The sequence below is a fragment of the Fulmarus glacialis genome, unplaced genomic scaffold (genome assembly GCF_000690835.1).
Source record: "Fulmarus glacialis isolate BGI_N327 unplaced genomic scaffold, ASM69083v1 scaffold16413, whole genome shotgun sequence".
Taxonomy (NCBI): domain Eukaryota; kingdom Metazoa; phylum Chordata; class Aves; order Procellariiformes; family Procellariidae; genus Fulmarus; species Fulmarus glacialis.
Genome location: NW_009203720.1, coordinates 18973 through 41617, shown reverse-complemented (window position 1 = coordinate 41617; position 22645 = coordinate 18973). Strand labels below are relative to the sequence as shown.

General features: G+C 38.1%; 1 protein-coding gene across 3 annotated transcripts in view; it reads left to right on the top strand.

Moving 5' to 3' along the window:
• ACBD5 (acyl-CoA binding domain containing 5) overlaps nucleotides 1-18013 on the top strand; it is a 28521-nt gene extending 10508 nt beyond the window's left edge. The window contains exons 4-11 of one of the 3 annotated variants that reach the window (XM_009574750.1): nucleotides 7685-7822; nucleotides 8591-8791; nucleotides 9518-9624; nucleotides 11611-11887; nucleotides 13184-13383; nucleotides 14966-15016; nucleotides 15309-15418; nucleotides 17780-18013. In XM_009574750.1, coding sequence (XP_009573045.1) covers nucleotides 7685-7822; nucleotides 8591-8791; nucleotides 9518-9624; nucleotides 11611-11887; nucleotides 13184-13383; nucleotides 14966-15016; nucleotides 15309-15418; nucleotides 17780-17792 — 1097 coding nt within the window. In that variant the 3' untranslated portion in view covers nucleotides 17793-18013. Of the gene's footprint in view, nucleotides 1-7684; nucleotides 7823-8590; nucleotides 8792-9517; nucleotides 9625-11610; nucleotides 11888-13183; nucleotides 13384-14965; nucleotides 15017-15308; nucleotides 15423-17779 lie in introns of those variants that run through there. The other 2 variants (XM_009574751.1, XM_009574752.1) reach the window with 2 other exon arrangements.
• The last annotated feature ends 4632 nt before the right edge of the window (nucleotides 18014-22645 follow it).

Genomic DNA, 22645 nt, shown 5'->3' with positions numbered 1-22645 from the left:
CCTGTCTGTATTCTGTTTCATGCTGGATTGAGTCAACAGTCACAGTTTTTGTGCATAATTGGTTTTGGACCTGGATTTTTTTCCTCCAGCCAGACAACAGTTTCCTGCAAAAGGGAAAATAAGTTGCAAAAGCTCTTCAGGTTTTGAGAATCTAGCAGATGTACCCACTTGCTATAAAATGTTGGTGTCTTATCTTTTAGAGGTCTCACTTGTGGTTAAGATCTTGTGATGAGAGAACTGAAATCCAGATTTCTCACACCTCTGTTCTACAAAGACAAGCTACAAAGAAGTAGTAGTAGACAGAGGTATGGGAGGCTGGGGAAGAACAGATGTAGGTAGTCGTATCTTGATTGCTCTCAGAAAAGTGCCCAGTGGGCATGGGCTGGTGTCACGCATAACTTTGTTATAGCAAAAATAATTACTTTAATCATAGCCTCTAAGATGTATGGAAAAGCCATCTGTGTTATCTGTGAGGCTGTGTTTAATATGGGCATTGTAAAAGGCTGTTCAACTTGTAGGCTTGGAGTAGGTGACAGGAGAATATAATCTTAATGTTATTTCCTGTTTGTTTTTTTTCCTTGTACAGGGCAAAACAATTTTTGATTCAGGCTACAGTATTATAGACCAGAATTTCTGGACTATAGATGACTCAGCAATTTGGTTTTCTGTTGCTTTCAAGCATAATTCAGTTTTCTTTATGGGGTTCTGAGTTCATTATGCTAATGTTTTTTATTTTCTGGCGCAAAACTCAAGAGTGTAATGCTCCACTTTACTTGCCACATGAAGTAAAAGTTCCAAATGCTGACTGTATCTCTTCCACACAGAAGGGAGCTTAGCAAGTCCTGCTCATTATCCCAGAGGGAAGTAGTACCAGACATGGGGACATCCTGGATACTGAAAGATCTTACTATTTTTGCAAGTTTCTATAAATGTCTGAGAAGCAGCTATTTATATTCATTCTCACACGTGATCGTTGGCTAAGGTGTTGACGCTAAGTTGGCAAAGCCTGGATCCATTGGTCTCGCTGCACATGCACCATGTAACTGACCTGCGTGTGCTTGGTGGCCCTGTACTCTGGATGTCCGGTGGCCTTCGTGGAACTACCTGCCAGTGCTGGGAATGCCTATGGGGCAACTGCTGTTCTCCCTGGGCTGCTCTCTGTCAGGAAATCGCAGGCAGGTTGTCTCTACTGGCAGAAGGCTTAGGGGTGACAGGGAGGAGGGAAATGTATCCAAGTCAACCCAAAAACTTGGTAACTTTATTTATATGGAAAGTATTCTGAAAATTTAAGGGAACAGGTACTGGTGATACGGATGGAGATGAGAAACTCCACAGATACTGAAAAGTGTGAAGGTCCAGGATGACTAGTCAGTAATCCTAAATACCATACTTGCAAGTTAATACAAATGTCTAAGAAGCTGCTATTGTCTGTGTTCATTCTTATCCACAAACTATTGTTTTGATGTTTATAAATGGTAAATAAAGACATGGGTATTGTTTATTAAATTGTTTTTTGAAATACATCTCTTTGAGTGTAACAGCTTGAAAAGCACATGAACAGAGAGAGGAATGCTGACAAAACAAGGCTGTAGTCTTTTGGAGTATTGTAAGAGAAAAATAAAAAGGAGGAGAGGCTTCTTTTTCTCTGCTATAGTAAAGTTTAGGAAGACTAAACAACAAAAAAGAAAAACTGCGTAGAGGAAGGTTTGGCTGCCATGATCTGTGTGCTTAGGGAATACATTTTTCAGAGAACTTACACTTAATGCACTTAAAATTAAAAGTGATAAAACAGTGGTAGTTAAGGTAAGGAATTTTATATTTTTCTGTCTCGATTTTTTGACAGACCTTTCTAAAATCTTTTTATTCGTGATGGCAGCTCATTTGAGTACTATAGAACAGATGTTACAGAGCAGGCTGGGCCCCTGGAAACTTTCTTTGTAGTGTGCTATATTAAAAAAAAAAAAAAAAGGGGGAAGGAAATGAGGGTATAGAAACTCTTCTAGCTGAAGAGCTTATTGCTCCCAGATGCTTGGATGTAGTCCTCCTTTCTCACTGCAATTACTCATTGCAGTGAACTCCTTGCAGTATTGGGATACATCAGTTTCAAAAAGGAGGTGGAGATTTGTGTAATTAAGTGTATTGGAAATGGCAGAACATGGTTGCATAAACTTGGAATTGAAGCAGGGAACCTACTTGGATCAGTAACAAGCATGAAACATCAGGTTGTGATGGCAAGAAAAGAATTCTAGTTACCTGATTATCAAAACAATTTTGTACAGCGTATAGGTCTCTCTGAGACTCAAAAATTTTGACAGAGCTCGAGTCTATTTCAACGTAGGAGTGCAAAGAGTTCCCTGTATAAGGTGATACAAGTGTAGGTCATGGAAATAATATTTTAGTGGCTAAGATTTTGCTGCTGTTGAGCAGATAGTAAAGTTATGGTATTTTACAAAAGTCTATAATTAAATGATGAGGGCGTACACAGCTAGTTAAATGTTTTATGATGTGTTTCACCCACTATTGTAGACTGTTTCCTGATCATTGGTATTTGCAAAGAATGAAAGAGGCTGTAGGACTTGTGTGAGGATACTGTGTTGTGCTGAGCCAACCATTAGTGCAGCTCCAGCAGTGCATGTTAATTTTGTATAAGAGTTATATGCCTGTTCAGAAAACCAAAAATACAAGGTATTTGAAAAAAACCTACTAGGCTAGGTTTTCTTTGTAAAAGGATCCTCAAGCTGGGGCAGATCCACAGGGGCATTTCATAGAATGGTTTGGGTTGGAAAGGACCTTAAAGATCACCTAGTTCCACCCCCCCTGCCATGGGCAGGGACACCTTTCACTAGACCAGGTTGCTGAAAGCCCCATCCAACCTGGCCTTGAACACTTCCAGGGATGGGGCATCCACAACTTCTCTGGGCAACCTGTTTCAGTGCCTCACCACCCTCACAGTGAAGAATTTCTTCCTTATATCTAATCTAAATCTACCCTCTTTCAGTTTAAAGCCATTACCCCTCGTCCTATCACTACATGCCCTTGTAAACAGTCCCTCTCCAGGTTTCTTGTAGGCCCCCTTCAGGTACTGGGAGGCTGCTATAAGGTCTCCCCAGAGCCTTCTCCTCTCCAGGCTGAACAACCCCAACTCTCTCAGTCTGTCTTCATAAGAGAGGTGCTCCACCCCCTCTGATCATCTTCGTGGCCCCCCTCTGATCATCTTCGTGGCCCTCCTCTGGACTTGCTCCAACAGGTCCATGTCCTTCTTATGTTGGGGGCCCCAGAGTTGAATGCAGTATTCCAGGTGGGGTCTCATGAGAGCAGAGTAGAAGGGGAGAATCACCTCCCTCAACCTGCTGGTCACGCTTCTTTTGATGCGGCCCAGGATACGGTTGGCTTTCTGGGCCGCAAACGTATGTTGCTGGGTCATGTTGAGCTTCTCATTAACACCCCCAAGTCCTTCTCCTCAGGGCTGCTCTCAATCCATTCTCCACCCAGCCTGTGTTTGTGCTTGGGATTGCCCCAACCCATGTGCAGGACCTTGCACTTGGCCTTGTTGAACCGTGAGGTTCGCACGGGTCCACCTCTCAAGTCTCTCAAGGTCCCTCTGGATGGCATCCCTTCCCTCCAGCGTGTCGACTGCACCACATAGCTGGGGTCATTGGCAAACTTGCTTAAGGGTGCACTCAATCCCACTGTCCATGTCGCCAACTAAGATGTTAAACGGTGCCGGTCCCAATACCGACCCCCGAGGAATGCTACTCGTCAGTGGTCTCCACTTGGACATCAAGCTGTTGACCACAACTCTGTGAGTGCGACCATCCAGCCAATTCCTTATCCACTGAGTGGTCTATCTGTCAAATCCATGTCTCTCCATTTTAGAGACAAGGATGTCATGTGGGGCAGTGTCAAATGCTTTGCACAAGTCTAGGTAGATGACGTCAATTGCTCCTATCACCAACTCTCTAACCCTGTCATAGAAGGCCACTAAATTTGTCAGGCACGATTTGGGAAGCCATGTTGGCTGTCACCCATCACCTCCTTATTTTCCATGTGCCTTAGCATAGTTTCCAGGAGGATCTGCTCCATGATCTTGCCAGGCACAGAGGTGAGGCTGACTGGCCTGTAGTTCCCTGGGTCTTCCTTTTTTCCCTTTTTAAAAATGGGGATTATGTTTCCCCTTTTCCAGTCAGTGGGAACTTCACCAGACTGCCACGAGTTCTCAAATATGATGGATAGTGGCTTAGCAACTTCATCTGCCAGTTCCCTCAAGACCCACGGATGCATTTCATCAAGTCCCATGGACTTGTGCACCTTCAGGTTCCTTGGATGGTCTCGAACCTGATCTTCTCCTGCAGTGGGCACTTCTTCGTTCTCCCAGTCCCTGCCTTTGCCTTCTGTGACTTGGGCAGTGTGGCTTGAGCACGTGCTGGTGAAGACTGAAGCAAAAAAGTCATTGAGTACCTCAGCCTTCGCCATATCCTGGGTAACCAGGTCTCCCATTTCCTTCCAGAGAGGGCCCACATATTCCCTACTCTTCCTTTTATTTAGGCTCCTGACTCCCATCTGGGTAACAAATATTGTCTTGAAACATGTGGGAAGTTAGAAATAAAATACATATTTTTGAGAAACTCGGCCCTGTTATGCAGGTCATTGAGAAGAATTGTAGTGCTGCCTTTAAAGAAATATATTTAAATTTGCTCTTAGGAAATCTCTTAATAGAGCTGATAAAAGAAGATAAACATGTAGTGAAAGCTTGTAGAGAGGCTGTATGTCTGTTCTTCACATCCTCTCCATGTCACCATTTTCTTCTGTTAAATTCTTCCTTCTGTTTCCATGTTGTTACTGTTACACAGCTCTTACTATATTGCATTAAAAAAAAACAATCCAGGCTTTTACAGTAGAATATAACTCCTGGTACAGCTACAGAGCAGTACAGCTTTGATTTAGAAAACTCTGTCACAAATCTCACAGTTTGGTGTTCTAAGCAGTGAGATGAAAATAATAAACCAAGAGGGATTCTATAGTAATCTAAACGAGGGCAACAGAAAAAGCTACTAACATTTTGCCTGCAGTTGAAGTGTGTAAACAGAAAGAATAAAGGGGTGGATGGATGGGTGGGATTAGCACAAAGCAAATACGGTTTTAAAAGGTTGCTTGACTCTTATCATTTATGTTAAAAGATACATTCCTCAGGAAGTAGCCATTAACCTACCAACAGGGACTGTAGTCACTACTTGTTGGCTGTTTAGTCTTTATCCCTATCATCCCTAGTATTAGTCATCATTGCTGGTTTTTTAGCAGATACTGAGAGTAACAAGGAGGATGGCAACAAACTGTGATTTTATCGTGTAGTAAAAGCAATTGGGGATGGACCTGATCAGCATAGCAGCGTAAGGGTTCTGAGGAAAAGTACACAATTAAGTGTGATATTTCAAGTGGCCAAAACTCTGTATAATGCTGTGTTCTTCAGAGTCGGCATCAAAGCAGTGCCTCTTTATGGTCTTTAGGAGCACTTTTGCTAAGAATGATTTTGTGGAAGAAATATGATCCTGATGGATTTCAGTTGTTTAGGTGTCCCATGGCATGATACCGTAAATCTGTTACTGTTGATACTTTGTCTCAGTTCCATCTCTTTATTTAAATATATGTGATGTATCGCTTAGAAGTTTCCCCAAATGAATAATCTCCTTGCTGAAATTAAGTGAAGAGAAAATATTCAAAGACCTTCCCTTCTCTTCAAAAAGAAAAAAAGTAAATCTTAAGAAAAAAGCTCATGGTATAGCTGGGGCTTTTTACAATATCTTTGGTAGAGTGAGGAGGTTTACAGTTTTGATTCACCTTCCTTCACAGCTAAATGTTCCTCCTAGTCTTGTCTTTCCTGTTTACTCCCACGACTGGGTAGGACACACAGATGATTGTGCCCTCACTCCCTTTTTGTTTCAAAGGGAAGCATGATGCTTGCCTTACCATGCCAAGGGAGCTGTGTCTGTGCTTAATGCTCATGCTGTGAGGACTTAACTGCTACCTTATCCTCCTCACACTGCTACTTCTCAGAAAAACATCGTGAGAATTGGGTTTCACAATAAATGAAACATGTTTACAAGAAATTAACTGGGAATATGTTGGGATTTTTCTTTTGTGAAACAAATTTCCTTGCAAATAAGAAGTATTTTTCAGTGAGGAGAAAATGAGCATGTGATTCCTTATATTCTTGTAATCTACAAGACAGACAATAGCTTTTCCAGTTCTCTTTTTACAATAAAAAAGCATTTTTTTTAATCTTCAGATAAAAGTTGGATTAAATCAATCCAAAACACTGACACAGGGTGCCCACAGAAACCTTACCTTGCAGTAAAACTAAGGTGAACAGGATATTTAACATATTCATTATTTCTATACAAGAAGTTAAGTTATTTTGCCTTTTTTTTTTTTTTTTAAAGCACTACGGATAAGCTTTGAAACTAGAGGAATGTGGGAAGGTTCTTCATTGCAAGTCTAAAACAGAAAACCCTTAGTTCTAAATTACCATGCAGCAAAGAAAGTAGCGGAGCTGGTTTGGCAACTCCAGTATAATTGGATATTATTTTGCTTTTAATGTTAAGCCTAAATGTAAGAATTAATCTTTCAAGGTTCTGACGAGGGAAAGTAGAAATTATGCAAATGGAATGCTGTGGTGACAATTAAAACAGACAGAATTCAGCCCTGGAGTCAACATGTAAACTGTGCGAGTGTCTCGCAGAAATTGTCCCCTCTTTGTATCTTAATCACTCTGTCCTAACATAGGAGGCTTAAATGATCATCAGGATGTTTTTAACCATATCTTTTTTACAGGAGGTGGTAGAATTGTCCCTTAAAATCTCCATATTTTTAAAGGATCTTTACCTTGCAATTCTTTGTACACTCAGAGTAAATTGTTTGTGATCCTTGGAGTGATCAAAGATGTGGAAAACAAGGATTTAGCAGTTACTTTGTCTATTTCAAGTTTTTTTTTAAAAATATTTATGTAATTAGACATGCAAACAAATGCTCAGTGCATTTATTTCATCATCTTTTTCACTGAAATCAGAGAATTTATTTCCATATGCCCTTTGCTAGATAAAGATCTGTATAAACTCGAGTCTTCTTACCACATTTTGCATCTGCTTAAATTGCTGCAGGAGAAGGTGCATGGGATATTGTATTTACCTTCTTCAGAATCCTGTTGCTCACATAATTTAATAAAATGTTTCAAAATTTGACTTTGAATTGAGAGCAATTTTGAAGCATTTCAGCCCAAAAGGGAATGTCTGTAAAAACGCTGACTTCTGGGTTTAGGAGAACATGGCCACGTCAGTCCTAGATAAAACTGATCTGCAGCTGCAGTTACTGCAGCTATACCGTAAATATCGGTAATAGTCTTGGTCAGAGACTCAGTAGTGAAAATGGCGTGCTGCCTCTTTCCAGTAGGCTTCCTCGGAATCATTGAGAATCTCTTCACCAGTAATTAGGCATTCTGTGGTGAGCCACAAAAGAGAAACATTAAACCAATTAAGGAAGAGCTTACAGAAATAAAGCTGGCATTATTTGGTACACCTTCTAATATGGAAATACTTTTGTAGAACTATGACTAATAGTTTGAGGGGGAGAGGGTTGTATGTTTGTTTCTTATAAAATAAAATCTTTTTTTCCTCTCTGAATTTTTTCTTAGACCTTAGTAATGTCATGAATTCCACTCCAAATATAAAGGCTGTGAATGGAAAAGCTGAAAGTAGTGATAGCGGAGCAGAATCAGAAGAAGAAGGGCTTCGTGAAGAGGAGGAGAAAGAACTGCAGCTAAATGGAAAGGGTATGTTTTCTGCACTTGGACCATTGTTTGTTCCAAAGTTATTCTTAGCCACCTAAGTGGCAGAAAATCCCAAAGGATCATGAATGCTGTACCTCTTCAGGAGAATTAGATGCAAATACACATGGATGCATGTGTGAAGAATGGCAGCATCTCAACCTGGGTTGTAAGATTTAGAACTAGTACAAATTTGTGAGCTATACCATACAATTTTTGACTTGGCTAGGAAGTTCTGTCGGTAGGCTAGCTAAAAGTCTATACCCTGTATTGTTTTGGTTTTTATTGCCAGTGCTGTTTGTAAGAGCTGTGAATGGCTACATGGGCTGTAACAGTAGAATTGAAAATAACTTTTTTTTCTTCAGGGAAAATAAAACAGAACTTTCAGCGAGATTCGTTTAGGGGGTCCATAAAAGCATCAAGTCCATACCGGCATCAAGTGAAAACCAAATGAAATTACATATTTAGAACTCTATACAGATTTTTTCCTCCAGGGATATTAGGATAATTACTTAGTTTATCAGAGACCTACTTTGGATTTGCTTACTTATGTTTCACATATCATCTGCTTTTTATGCAAATTAAATTTTATATTTACGCTTTTTACAAGAACAGAACAATCCCTGTGAATGTGAATCTAGGAGCATTTATATATTTTATTCTGCAGATACATTATACTTGCAGTCCACTAGAAAGTTAGCTACTTGAAGAAATATGTTTTGAGCTATTAGGTGCATAGCTTTCTATTTGCAAGGTTTTCTTGTTCCTTTACAGACTATAAGAATGTGAAACCAGAATCAGCAGCTGCTAAGGATTTGGAAAGTATTGTTACTAATGGCTGTTACAAGGACAGCTTTATCCCAGATATGCAGAATGGCATCCAGACTAAATCTGCCCTGAATGGCTTGAACCCGGAGGAAGAAATAAAGAAAACGGAGCCAAGCCTAGAAATAGCTAATAACAGTGCTCACCAAGGTATTGTCCTTGCAAGACCGTATTTTCATTTGCACATGTTTTTCTTGGAAAATATTTCTTTTCTTGAAAGCTTAATCCTGGGATTCAGAGACTAGCAGTGCTGTCTTTCAGTTGTAGAAACCTGAAGAAAGAATACTCCAAAAAAAATCAAATTTAATACCAGTTTAAAATAAGGCTTTCTTTTAGGATCTCCTGCAGAGAGATGCATTCAGAGACAGAGGGGCCCAAAACCACAGAAATACAATTGTTTTCTTTTAAAATCATTATACTACCTATGCAAATACTATTTGCCTTCGAAAGCTAATTCCTAGTGAAATGAAAATCACCAGTATCTTACTTGTCTTTCACAAAGGTTGAACATATTATAAATGCCAGTTTGTTGAAACTGATGTATAAATATATAATTTTAAAATTAACAGATAACTTCAGGGAAAACTGCTTTATACTGAACTTAGGAAGGAGAATGGAATGAACAAGGTGAAATAAAAATTATCAACTTATAATGCAGAAATGCCAATATGAGGTATAGTTTTCCCGTTAGTAAAAGTTTTGTATAATTCCTATATTAATATAACCTCTTTATTCAGAATCTAACTTTAGCATGACAATCATAGATAAAAGGGGCATGAGTTGAAGCTCACCTAGATACTTTAACTCATTGCTTTACTTTTTGCCAGGATTGACTCACATTTACAAAGCATCTGTGCATCTCTCCTTTCCATACAGGTGCAAATGAAGAGAATACTGAAGAGGTCTCAGCAACTCAGCACTTAACCAGTGATTCAGACAGTGAAGTTTATTGTGACTCTATGGAGCAACTTGGACTAGAAGAGGTAGGGGCTTAGTATTCCTAGGTGTATTTTAAAACTAGTATGCTTATTTTTAAATAGGTTGCTATCTGCCAGATGAACCTGGACACGCAGAAGTGAATGAAATAACTCATGCATACCTTTCTCCTGTTTGGACTATTGTTTTTTGTTCTTTTTATTGTCAGTCTTTTACAACTTGGTTACTTGGAAATTTTTGCGCTCAGAGAATTCATGTGAGGGGAAGGTATCAAAAACAACAGTACAAAGAAACTAAGGGCTGTGTCCACAAATGAATTTAGGGTCTCCTAACATATGTAGGGACCAGAATCCATATCTCTAAGCAGCAGGGAGTGTCTTTGTAACAATGAGCTTTTTGCGTGCTCTTTTTCTGGCCTGATGAATCCTGCATTTGTTTCTTAAAATAAATAAAGAGTAAGCCTTAGCCAGTGGCCTGTAGGCCAGTGCATGAAAATGGCCTAGGTCTAAAGAAGTGGGAGTTGACAATGATTTTTGGGTTCTTTTATACTCTCTTCAGCCGTGAGGTACATCTCTGACTTTCATATAAAAGGTGGGCACCAACCGTGCTGGCTTAATTTGACTGAATTTCTGCTCCTGCTCATTGTATTAACCGTAGTCTTAGTTGGCTTACTGGCTTGGTCCTCCTTCAGAGGTCCAGTTTAAGTGTGAACTTTGTAGATTGTACCCAAATGCCTAGTTTCCCGATTCTGGGGAGGAATATATGAATGATGCATGGGATCAGAAAGACCAATAAGCACTCTAATATTGCATCATTGTCTTGTCTAGCTGTTTCCTGAGGATCTAGAGAATTCCTTTTAGCAAATCAAAATTTTACCCAGTAATGAAGCATGTTGGGAAAGGTGATTTGGTAGAAGTGCTGCAAGCTGTCTTATCTAGGTGATTTCCCAATCATCTTGTGTATTGTTTGAGCTTGTTTGAGATTCTTTAATTGAAGTGGGTGGATAATTTGTCAGAATTTCCCAACCTGCATGAGAAAAGTTCTAGTTCTGAACAAAATAATGACTGTTCAGGTATGTGTAAATAAAGACACAAGTAGAACTACAGATGAATCAATTCAAACTAGAAGAGGTTCATTTAAATAATTAAATACAGCTTTTTATTGGAAAAGATGTAGCAAACACTCTGTCCCTCAGTTCTGATGATACAGGTTTATGAACTGCTATTTGACAAATGGGATTTTGGCAGCAGTTTCCATTTCTTTGCCCCTTCTTTTGGTTATTTTGGCTTTTTCATGGAGTTATTTTTCAGCTAGCTGAGGTCCCCAGTCTGCTTCAGCATATACTTGTGCAAGTGCTTGTCCTTGCACTGAACAAAGGGTTGCATGAACCACCTTAGGGCAGTCCTGTTGCAGAACATGTAATTGTGACCTGATCAGTGCACATGTCCTCCATTTTTAATATTGTCCTATAATACCACCAATTTTGAGTGAGATGTTGATAGAATACTATGCCTTTCTTTTGTTTCGTGAGAGGTACAGGTTGCAGCCAAGCTGTTTTGAACAGGTTGATAATAAACAACGTGATCTCTTTGCTGTGAGTGTAAACAGTGCCTACTCAAGGTTGCTAATAGCACGTGACTTTTGACAGTGTGGCTCATGAATCCAAGTTAGGATACTACTTCACTGTCTAGGAAGCAAAGCCAATTTTACAAGGGAAAACCGAACGTTTTCAGATCTTAATGTTCTATTTTAGTGATTACTGAGTATTACTGCATGTTAGAAATGTCTAAAGTAATTTCAAGTGGTATCACTGTTTTGAGAATATTTGCCTCAAATGCCTTTTCAATCTGAAAAGGACATTTAGACAATAGTAAGCGCATTCTACAGGAAAACAACTGCTCCTGTTAAAAGAAAATTCTTAATTCCGGGCAAACTATTTTCTTAAAGTGAAAGTAGAGATGATGTTCTTTCTTTTTATTGGTTAACTGTCATGTGTTACAGAAATTTAATTACTTGCTAATGTTGATTTGTAGCCCTTGGAGATCATCACATCAGCTAAAGGATCTTTAAAGCATTCGTCCCATTTCTTGGATGTAGATCACAGTCTTCTGTTAGAAAATACGGATTTTCCAAGGCACGCTTGCATGACTTACGAGAATCTCCAACCTGGAGATACTGTAGAGGGAACAGCTCAAGCACAAGGCGAAGTCAAATGTGGAGGAGAAGATGGCAAAGCCAGTAATGGGGGCCCTCACAAAGAGAAGAAAGGTGGAGAAAAAGCAGATTTCTACAGTGTCAGAAGAGGGAGAGGTACTGTGCACGCTGCTTTCGTTTTCCCCACTCTCCTAATTGCCATAAGTTACTGGTGCCTGAGAAGCACTTGTCAACATTGTCCAGTAAGATAGTCATGCGGTATAGTGCTTCTGTCCTTCACAATAAAAATAGATAACAAAATCCTAATTACAGTGGGTAGCAATCAGTTTTGTCTTCAGAGTATTTATTTGCTGTGTGCTACGGCGATCTTGTATAAGCATATTGGCTTTTTCTGTTTTGGCTTACCTTAAACTCCAGCTGCTGTTTTATGGCACCTGTCTTTTTAGAAATGTAATCTTCAAAACTTGTCTATGCATGAGAAGAGTTTCTTTACAAGTTACATGTTTATTTTTAAATGCATATGCATTTATACCTCTATGGTGTCTTATTTAAAACCATGGAACATCTTGGAAAGTGACGCATTGTTTTCTATATAATTGGAGTGTTAGCCACACCTTTGAGTGATTCTGATATTATCTGTTATGATTCTTAAAACTTACTCGTTCTTAATCATGTAATAGTCCAGATGTTCAATTTATGTTGGACCTCTGCTCTTTTTAATTCTGTAATACTTCTAATATGGTGAGCAGCACCATATTCCAGTGGTATGATCTGTAAAGTCAAGGATAAAGTTTATTTTTCTTGTACTAAAAAAAAAAAAGCCAGAAAGTATTTTATTTATATATAGCATGCCTTTTTGTATGGCACTTACATGTGATCAGATGCAAAAATTAAAAAGAAAATCCAAATATAACATTTATTTGGATAGAACATATTATAGTTTAACCATCTCCCCTTCTCTCTTTTGTTGTTTTACTTAGGTTTGCTACTTGCAGGCGGAAACATGATAGTCCAGCTGTATATAGTTTAAAGGAGTATTGTAGGTTTCAAACAATTATCTTTTCTCATCACTCTATTCCAGTGTTCTTTGTTTTCTAGCTAGAGACTGTGCCAAACTTAAAACACTCCTACCCTTGATAATAAAACAGATCTTACTTTCTTTTCGCTAGGGCAGAATTTACTGCTGAACTTGACTGGATGTGAATTAGTAATTTTTTGCTATGCAGCTCTGGGACCTTGAATGATACTGTCACGCTTAGGCTGTAGGGAAGCATCTCAAATGATGTTGCAGTAACCTCCCAGTGCTTTTGAACTGTCTGAATATAACCTGTGGTTAGGAATACCACACTCAGTTCGACAGGGAGAAAACTGAACTGTTAAAATCAAGCATTTTCAACAGAGTTGGTAGCCCTTTCTGTGTTTTATGTATCTATTTTTTCTTCCTCAACATAGGGCATAGACTTCAGCCTCTAGAAGATGGTTCACAAGGTGGACAGATGGGTAGTGGAGGGGACGGAGAGCGCTGGGGATCAGACAGAGGACCCAGGGGTAGCCTCAATGAACAGATTGCAGTAGTGCTGATGCGGTTGCAAGAAGACATGCAGAATGTCCTTCAGAGGTTGCATATGCTGGAAGCGGTTACAGCATCACAGGTATTAGTCATTGAAATTATTTGATTACTTTTTATTAAATTTCCTTGGATATTTTTATGCTTTTTCAGATTAAAATTTCAGACAACATTTTCTTAAACTGTAAAGACATTTCAGTTATATTCTGTAGTTTATTCCAACTTAAAATTTCTTATTGATACCTACTCTCAGGAACACAGTTCAGGACTTTTGTACATGTGAGCAAAAACATGCATTTTGACCTAGAAATTACCCATATATTATTTTACTGATATCTGATCAGACTAATCTTAGCCATAGTTATTAATACACATTGCACAGTCGCTATATAGAGATTCCATAGTTAATGTTAGTAATACACAATCCCAGATAATTTCTTCATCAGTAGATCTCAGAGCATTTTCAAAGGAAGTGAGAAATTATCTTAATCTTCCAGACTGGTAAATGTTTGCAGGCAGAACTTCTCATTCCGTTTTTCAGTTAGCAGAAGACTGATTCTTCATAGCATTCTTTCCCCATGAAGTAATCCAGCTTCCTTGGAATTTCACATCATGTATACAAGATAGGCAAAAGAAATCTTAAGCAAGTGTAGATATTTATTGAGGTACTGTTTCTTTTTCCTTCTGTTTCAATGGAAATACTGTATATTCGGGAGAATAGAATATGCTGTGAATAAAGTTGAACCAGCAACCTAAAAATGTTTGGTTTTGTTTGACTTGCTGATATGTTTTGATCTACCTGAGAATGAGAGAGCTGTACAAGCAGTATCTTACGGGATGCACAAACTCCAAATCTAAGGCAGCCAGGGAAAAGGATTTATTAAAACCATGATTTCGCTCCATCACAGCTATTCAAGAATCTGATGTTTGGATACAGATTGATTTTCTTTTTTTGCCTGAGCAATATAAGAAATAGTAAAAGATTCTTTCCCAGCAGTTCATGCTGTGCTTGATACCCTCACTTAAAGAGAAACAGAAGCTTCTGTTTCACACTTACATAAATTAAGAAAGACCTAGAAAACTGACTGCTTTGTTTTTGTGGAAGCACCACAATAGCGTATGGGAATAATCTTGAAAAGTTTCTGGTACTTCTCATCTTCTGGATTGCCTGGAAGATTTGGAACAGAGTATTCTCTTTCCTTTATGCTGTTAGACATGCCTGTACCTATAGGCAGACTAAAACAGTGCTTTTTGCCTTTGTGTAGACTAGTGTTGAAACATGTAATCACGCAAATTAAGCTGCTGGGATTTCTACTCTGGGTTGCAACTGCTGGGACTGGACCAGAGTTGAGGAAGTTGTGATGACAAGTTGGGCAGGGGGCCTTGAAAAACTGTAAAGAGGTCCAGTAAGTGACACTGATTCATTTTTTAACACACAGAGATGTGATAAAAATGCTATAAAGAGTAATGGAAACATGGGAGGTAAGTTGGAAGCTAAGTGGTGAAAGGGGTGTTGCCTGGGGGCAGTTCTGTTCCTTAAACTGTCACATACAGAGATTGCAAAGCCTTCACAAGATGAAAAACTTCATATTCTCATTTTGTGAAGCAGAAAAATTTTAATTGCCGTTTCTTTTTTTATACTTACCAGCTTTTGTTTGTATTTAAAGGCAAAATCTGCAACACTACAGTCAAATCATCAGCCCGCCTCCTCTGTCAAGGTAAAATACTGTTTTTTCTATTTGCAAAAAGCAGTGTGAATGGTGAAAAAAAGGAGATTAATATTTTATATCTAGCTCTTAGTATGTGCTTTTCATGTTGTCTCTCCCTTGACTAGGACATAAAAAATAATCTGTGTCTGAAAAAGTTATTTGGTACATTAATCTTTTTTTCTGGTCTTACTAGTATTTTCTACTTTAATACTGCAGCATTTTAAGTGATTGAAAAGTATACGTGTGGTATTCAATATGTCCATTCAGATTGCTGACTAAATTTTTTTTCCGTTTTCCTTAGAAACCATCATGGTGGCCCTTTGAAATTTCTCCTGGTATTTTAGCTTTTGCAATTGTATGGCCATTTATTGCCCAGTGGTTGGTACATGTGTATCTTCAAAGAAAGCGAAGGTAAAGATGTGCATTTAATAGGGCATATATACTGCATTTCTTGTGTTTAAACCAATATGTAGTATATCGTGTTATTTAGACAGGACATTAAATACTGCCTTCATGCGTAAGAAGAATGCAAGGATATGCTCTCAATAAGGCTTTGAGAGTGTATCTGAAACATCAGGTCAGTATCAAAATGGGGAGCTTGATAACAATTGCTTTGATAAATCCTGTTTCCTTGAGTTCTTTGTTTCAAGACATGTCTTGCTTAACGTTCCATTGCATATATCAGTGACTCATAGCTCTGAAGATACCAGGCTAAAGCAGATTGTACAGTAGAGTCCTTGGTGTGGTTTTGATAGGAAGGTGTGTGTTTCAGTCCCAAGAACTGAAGCCAAATGCGCAACAAGAAATTCTGGAAGCTAGTAGGAGTGCTTTCCATTAGCTGGGAATTCTAGGAAGAGACATGTATAGTTTTCTTTGCCTTGAAAATTTCTCAGCATAAGAAAGTATTGGTTAATTGGACTTTGCATGTGGTATGCCTTTTGTGTGGCAATTTAAGTTAAATCCATGAAGCGTGATGCAGGATAAATATTTCAGAGAGCATACACAAGTGGGTGAACTTTAGTGTTGTTTAGCTAATAGCTCTCGAATGGCCATGTTGTCTCTCTCTCTCTCTCTCTCTCTCTCTGAACAGTATGCTGTTTGTGTTAACCTTTTTTGATCATCTGTTCTGACCTCTGTAGCACCCTCAATTAATTCACAGGTTCAGTCAGAAATCAGTTTTTAGAAAAGCGCCCCTTCTAGCAATTTTTCTAATATATTGTTTTAATGATTCAAAGCTTAAATGAATAAACAAATGGTACATTACTTTTAGTTTGGGTTTGTTTAGCTCAGCTTTCATCCATTGGATTTTCCTAGATCTTTATCTACTTGACAAAGAGCCCATGATGTGTTTTCCATGGGTACTTTATTGCTATCACCAGGTCATTTCTTAATCTCTTGCTTGAACAAAACAGATGGAGCAACTGGAATCTCATTTTAAAGTTGTTTTCCAGTCTTGGGGTGGTTCTGGTGGCTCTTTCCCAGATGCTCCACAGTTTATCAACATTCTTTTTGAGTTCTGGACACCAGGACTTTTTGATTTCTGGCACACAGATAGACACTGGTCTACTAACAGTAATATCAGTGTGTCTGTGAAACACAGAGATGGCGTAGCCCCAGATAGTCCTTGTTTTGTTTACTCATTCATGGATTGTATTAAGATGAGATGAACGTCAAGAACAGAAACAACTAAAGAAATTTCTGTGTTCTTCAGCTTTCCTCTCTGTTTCTGAAGAAATCTATCCGTAGCCAGAATTTAAGGACTGTCTGCTTCTGCATCACCTTTCCATCCAGAGTTCCATCTCTTTTAGCGATGGGTAGGAAGTTGATCAAGTACACTCAGAGAGAAAATGGAATTGCAAAACAAGAGTCCTTCTCTGGTTGTCCCATTGCCAGTTTCAGCTTGTACTCTCTGTTAAAGTGTGTAAGCTTTTAGGCAACAGCTGTACACAGTGCATATATTGACCATATTTATGTACTTTTGGTTTTAAAATACATGAACTGTCCTGGAGCAGAAACCAGGAGTCTGTGCTACTGTGTGAGGTTTTCTCATCATGAAGCTGTGAAGCCAAGACTCCTGAACTCTTTTGCACAGTGGAGCAAATTCCATGGACCTGGTGGAGAGAAGGCCTTCTGTAGCTAACAGCTTTGTGTTCAGCTCATACCCCTGGGAAGGGGTAGCTCAGCTCACTCTTAGCACCCTACTGTACAGCGTTCTGGCTGGTTTAGGTTGTCTTCTGAGCCTCTTAACCTGTCTCATTCCTTTATAGGGAACTTAATGCTGACAATCTGGGTACTCTCATTGGAGCCTTCACTGAAGAAAGCTTGTAAACCTGAATCCTAAGGGCTCTAAAACCAGATCACAGATAGAAATATATTTTTAATAATGATTGAGACTTGTTTAGATCCAGCTTACAATTTTAGAACGTTCCGATTGCACGTTTTCTGGAGTCGCAGCTGATAAGTATTGCTCTGCTGTGAGCCAGCAAACCACTGACTGATGTGGTCAGGGACTGTTCTGAGGAATTTCATCTGCAGTTCAGAATTCTTAGTGGTATTTTGTACTCCTCGGTGTAAGTTGTGCCAGTTTAGTAAACGTGCAGATTGTTTTGTAACTTAAGAGGGCAAATTTTCAGGTATCTTGAAGCAGTGTTGTATTTTAATGGATTGGAAATCATTCGTGTGTAACCTTAATTGATTTGTTTATTTAGACAAAGGAAAAATCATCTCATATGTGAAGGTACATTAAACTAATATATTTGGTTCCTCTTCCAGAAAACTGAACTGAGAATTCATGACTTCGCTTAAAGACTGGTAGGAGAAGATGGCCCTGGAAAGCGAAGGAATTCTGAATTCTCATAGAATCTCAGAATCTGGGATGATGTTCCTTCTGTTATAGTAATATTTTGTACTACCTTTGAGCTAAACATTTAAGGACTAACATTATTGAAACTTGAATGATTCACAGCTCCTAGGTTACAAATAAAATACGTTTAATAATTCCATCCTCAAAACCATATGAACGTTGATTATTTTGGAATGTGCTTGTGGATGGACCTTCAGTAATTACTGGTCTTGCTGATGTCAGATGATGAAGAGAATATCATCTTTGTAAAAGAATAAGTGAAAAATATCTAAAACTGTCACTTTAATATAGAAATAATTTTACAATCACAACATCCCTGCCTGTTTTTCCACAGGGATTCATATTATCAGATGAAAGCACTAACAAAGTATGAATTCAATACATTGTAAGCTGTTGGAAAAATATAATATAGCTCTGAGGAATTCAAGTGGTTACTTTTGCTGCTAAACAAGTGTGGGGCAAATTTCCATATAAATTGGTCAGAAATGAAGTTGAATCCTTCACTTATCCTTTAAGATTGTAAAGGAGATTTGGGAATTGATACATGTCTTGAAAGTTAGAGCCATTAATAACAGAGGGACTGTCAAATATAAGCTTGGAAACAGCTTGTGGTACAAGAGACCCATCTAAAGAGGCTGCACTTTATATTTTTAACTTTGATAATAGTATTCTTGTTGACAACAGCTTGTTTTAACTAAAATACATAGTTTAGGCACAAGGTGCTTTAAAATGAGATGAAAGCTAGCTCTGTAAGTGTATCTCTAAGATTTTAAAAAGCTCAGTGCACTGTAAGTTTTCTGTTGTCAGTTTATGTCAAATTAAAAAAAGATTTAATCCAGCCCTAATCTATTGTGGACTTTTCCCAAGTCACATTATGAAAGATATCAGTTCTGGTATTTCTTTCTTATCCTTCTACTTCCTTTCAAAACAAAACTTTTCAGCTAATTTTGTTCCTGATTCTTTTTGTTTCTTTCACAGGGGGTTTATTAACCAATAAATATACAGATAGATAGACTTACAACTTTGTGAAGTTTGCTTGATTAAAGCATGCTTTACACTTAATTTTAAAATAAATTAATATATAAGTTGTCTAAATCTCTGGAAAAGGGACATGCACTAAAATTAGATTTGACAGAAAACTAAGACATTCATTTGCTATAAAGAATTACATCATAACATAACTCGTGTTTAAGATCTGAGACTTCAGAAATTTCACCATATTATTGATGTGCTTTCATTCTCCACCTGGACTACATATTACAAATAATTTTTGAGGAAAATTATTTTTTGTCCTTCCTGAAAATCTTTTCTAGTTTGGAAAACATTTTTCATACAAGCTATACTGTATAAAAATGTAATCACAGAATTTAACGTTTGTTTTACCAGGGCAATTTTAATCTTGTTTTTAGTTAACTGTGGGGTTTTTTTAGGAGTTACATTTCCCCCTCTTCTGATTTTCTTATTGTAAAGCTGAATTAAAAAATAAAATGATCAGAAACTTTTTGAAGACTGCTGTAACAATCAGATGGTTTCACATGCCAGAGATGAGTTTTGGTATGAGATGTACTGAAAATTCAGGTTTGAACAAAGCTTATGCTGGAAGGGAAGTTCTGCTGTGACCTGAAGCCATTGTGCCTGTAACTTAAAGTTCCTATAATGATTGACTTCTTATCATAAAATGATAGAAATGATTATAGCTGAAGGATACTCTAGCTTGAAGGTCACTTTAAAACAAAAAAAAATCCTGAAGCAGCATGTCTTCTGACAAGACGAAGTGCCCTGGAGTGCCTCTTCCCTCGGGTCATAACCATGTTACATGTAGGCATCTAGCTTTTAGAGATGGTACTTAACTGTTAACTTCCCACTGAAATAAATGTTATTTATTCATGTTTCAATAAATCAATCCCTTAATATTTTGTATTTTATCTTGAACTTTCTTAATGTTTAGTCAATGCTGTACATCGGATGCTTTGGCTGCACACAAAAGCCTGCTGGCTACATCATGAAGAAGCAGTCTCAATCTTGAAGTTGTAATACAAAACAACATCGCTTTTATAACCATTTACTTGTAACTCATAACTGGGCCTCAGCTGCTAGGGGTATCTCAAACTCACCAAAACTTGAACAGATTTCTAGTTAGCTGGTATTTTAAGGTAAGAAAAAATGATTTATTTTTTATAATTTGCCCACATACAAAAAGAGACAGCTTTAACTTGGAGAAAGTGGAGAAGCAGATCACTGGAGCTCAGAACTGGGGTATGGTGTTCTAGCTGGTGCTCTCCTCAGGAGGGCTGGCAGTCAAAACAGTTCTGCATAGCACTGAAAACAGGACTTTTGAATCAAGTGTCCAGCTAGTTTCCTGCAGTGAATCAAACTTCATCTAAAAAGCATAGGTTTGCTCTGGGTGAAACCAGGTGGAAGACATTCCACCTACTAATAGGCATTCAGTTGAGGGAACCAGAACAGAGCCAGGTATAAGTGGGGGGCAGGGGGGCCAGCTGTTCTGTCCTCAGAGCCCTCTCTTTCTCTCCTGCTCTGGTCCTGTGGCAGCACAGTAAGTGCCAATGGAGATGGAGCCACTTTCTGGCTTTGACTCATTCTAGTTACTACAGAGGAGCAGACTCCCAGCAGGAGTTACAGAACATCCAAGGACTCCTTGCTCCCCTGCCATGAAATACAAATGTAGCTTGTAATAAAGATTGCAGGAGGGGGTTAGCAAGTTATGAACTGCAGGGCATACACACCTGTATTAGAAAGTGTTGGGTATCTCCATACTTATAATCACTGTCTTTGCTGGGGTAGGAGGAAACAGTCAGGGTTTCTCTGTGTAAAAATCCACTTCTAACCCACCCCCCAGCAGGGTCAAAAGTGTAAGACAGTTTAAAGACAAAAAAATGCAGAACCAAGGAACAGCAAGACTGTAGTATTTTATTTTATATATTTACACAAAAGTGTGCAAAGTAAATTTTTTGAGAACGTAGTAGAGAGGAAAAGAATGCATTTTACTGTAAGAGTAACCATAGGTAAACCTGATCATGCCAAAACTGGAACCAACTAGCTCAAGAACACATGGCAGCATTTCAGTATCTTGGCCTCCAAACATTGCACAGCATATAGGTGAGCCTAACGCAAGTTACTGGTAGTAATATAGAAATAGCAGTCTTGGACAACTGTAAGTGTGACAATTACTGATCTCTACAGTTTTTAGCACACTTCTGTCCAGCTAACAGTAAATAAACTGTCTCCCAAGATAACCTGGAAGCTAGTGAGCTTATATGTAGGTTATGCACATAAAGAAGTTTAGGCCTTCAAGAAACACCATGTAACAGCTGGAGTACTTGCCAAGTGGTATTCCACAGCTTCTAAGGACCAGAAAATTTTGCCAGCTTACACCAATATTTGTAGTTGATTACTAATGAGAAAACAACTTGAAATCTCTTTCAGCTACTACATTATAGCTTTTTGTACTTTTCCCTGTAGTATTTCAAGTCAAGCAATAAGTGGGGCAAAAACAATGGGATTAAGAGTTGACAAGGAATTCCATATTGAAGAATAAAGCTAGGATTCACCTTTTTAACAACAACAACAAAAAAAAAAGAACACAACAAACAAAACCACACTACAAACCCCAGCCATCAACTTGTTAAATTCTACTCCATGTTTGCTATGATCAGGATAAATGCAAGATACTGAAGAGAATGGGGTATTGCAAGGTTTCAGTGCTAACTGTGCAGAATTTAACAGTTCTAGACAGCAGTGTAGTAATAACTTTTTACATTAAACATTCTGATTTGTCAGTTGGCCTATTTATTCTAAAGAATTTGTTTTTATATTGCATTATAAAACTATAGTAGAAGAACCATAATTTTCTTTTAGAATAAGGTTTTTATAAGGTTTGAGGTTTTTATAAGAACAAAACAGTAAGTTAACAAGATTCTTTATGCCTAATGTTTTGGTATACTATCATCTCTAGCTCTATATGCGCTAGCATTAGATTAGCTAAAAGACTTTTAAGCAGTTCTGTAGTTCATTGTGAATGGTCAAGAAAAAGTTTAGACAGAAGCTTACTTGACCCTTGCAGCTGATTAGGAATTATTTCAAGGGGTTAGAGGTTACCTTTAAATGTTATAATCTTACATGTTATACCACTGTAACTAATTTTTTCTGCCTTGAAGGGAATGTATTATACAAAATGGGAACAGGTTGTAACCATTTGTGAAGTACTGAAGACAAAGAGCTGTTTGTGGTGTTCAGTTTACGTTATTTCCTAACACATTTTTGGAGTATTTTCCTCAGTATGAAACTGAGATTCATTCTCGTAAGACTAGTTTTCTTAAACTAGATTACTAGAAATGGAAGAATAAATTGCACAAAATACCAGTGATTACTTAAATTAAGGTATTCCTCCTCCCCCAGTTTATATATTCTAACTATTCACAGGAAAAACGCTAAAGAACTTCTATCATATTCAGAGAATGTTGTCTATGGATACTGCTTTGGTAACGTATTACATTTGATTGCTTGCACCTTTTTCATGTAACATTAATTTTGGTGAGATTCAACAATTTAGAAGTTTTCTGAAACTGAATTTCTTAGCAAAGGGAGTGAGAGTCGCTGTATGTTTTGCCACTTGCCAAGATTCTGTTTCATTGTGTGAGTTATCACACCTAGAGCTGGGATTTGTCATTCTGAGCTGTTAAGAATTAGCTCTCTTTTGGTCCTAGGAAACCCTTTTTCTCCACCATTCCCATTCCTTTCCCAGCTACCTGAGGGGA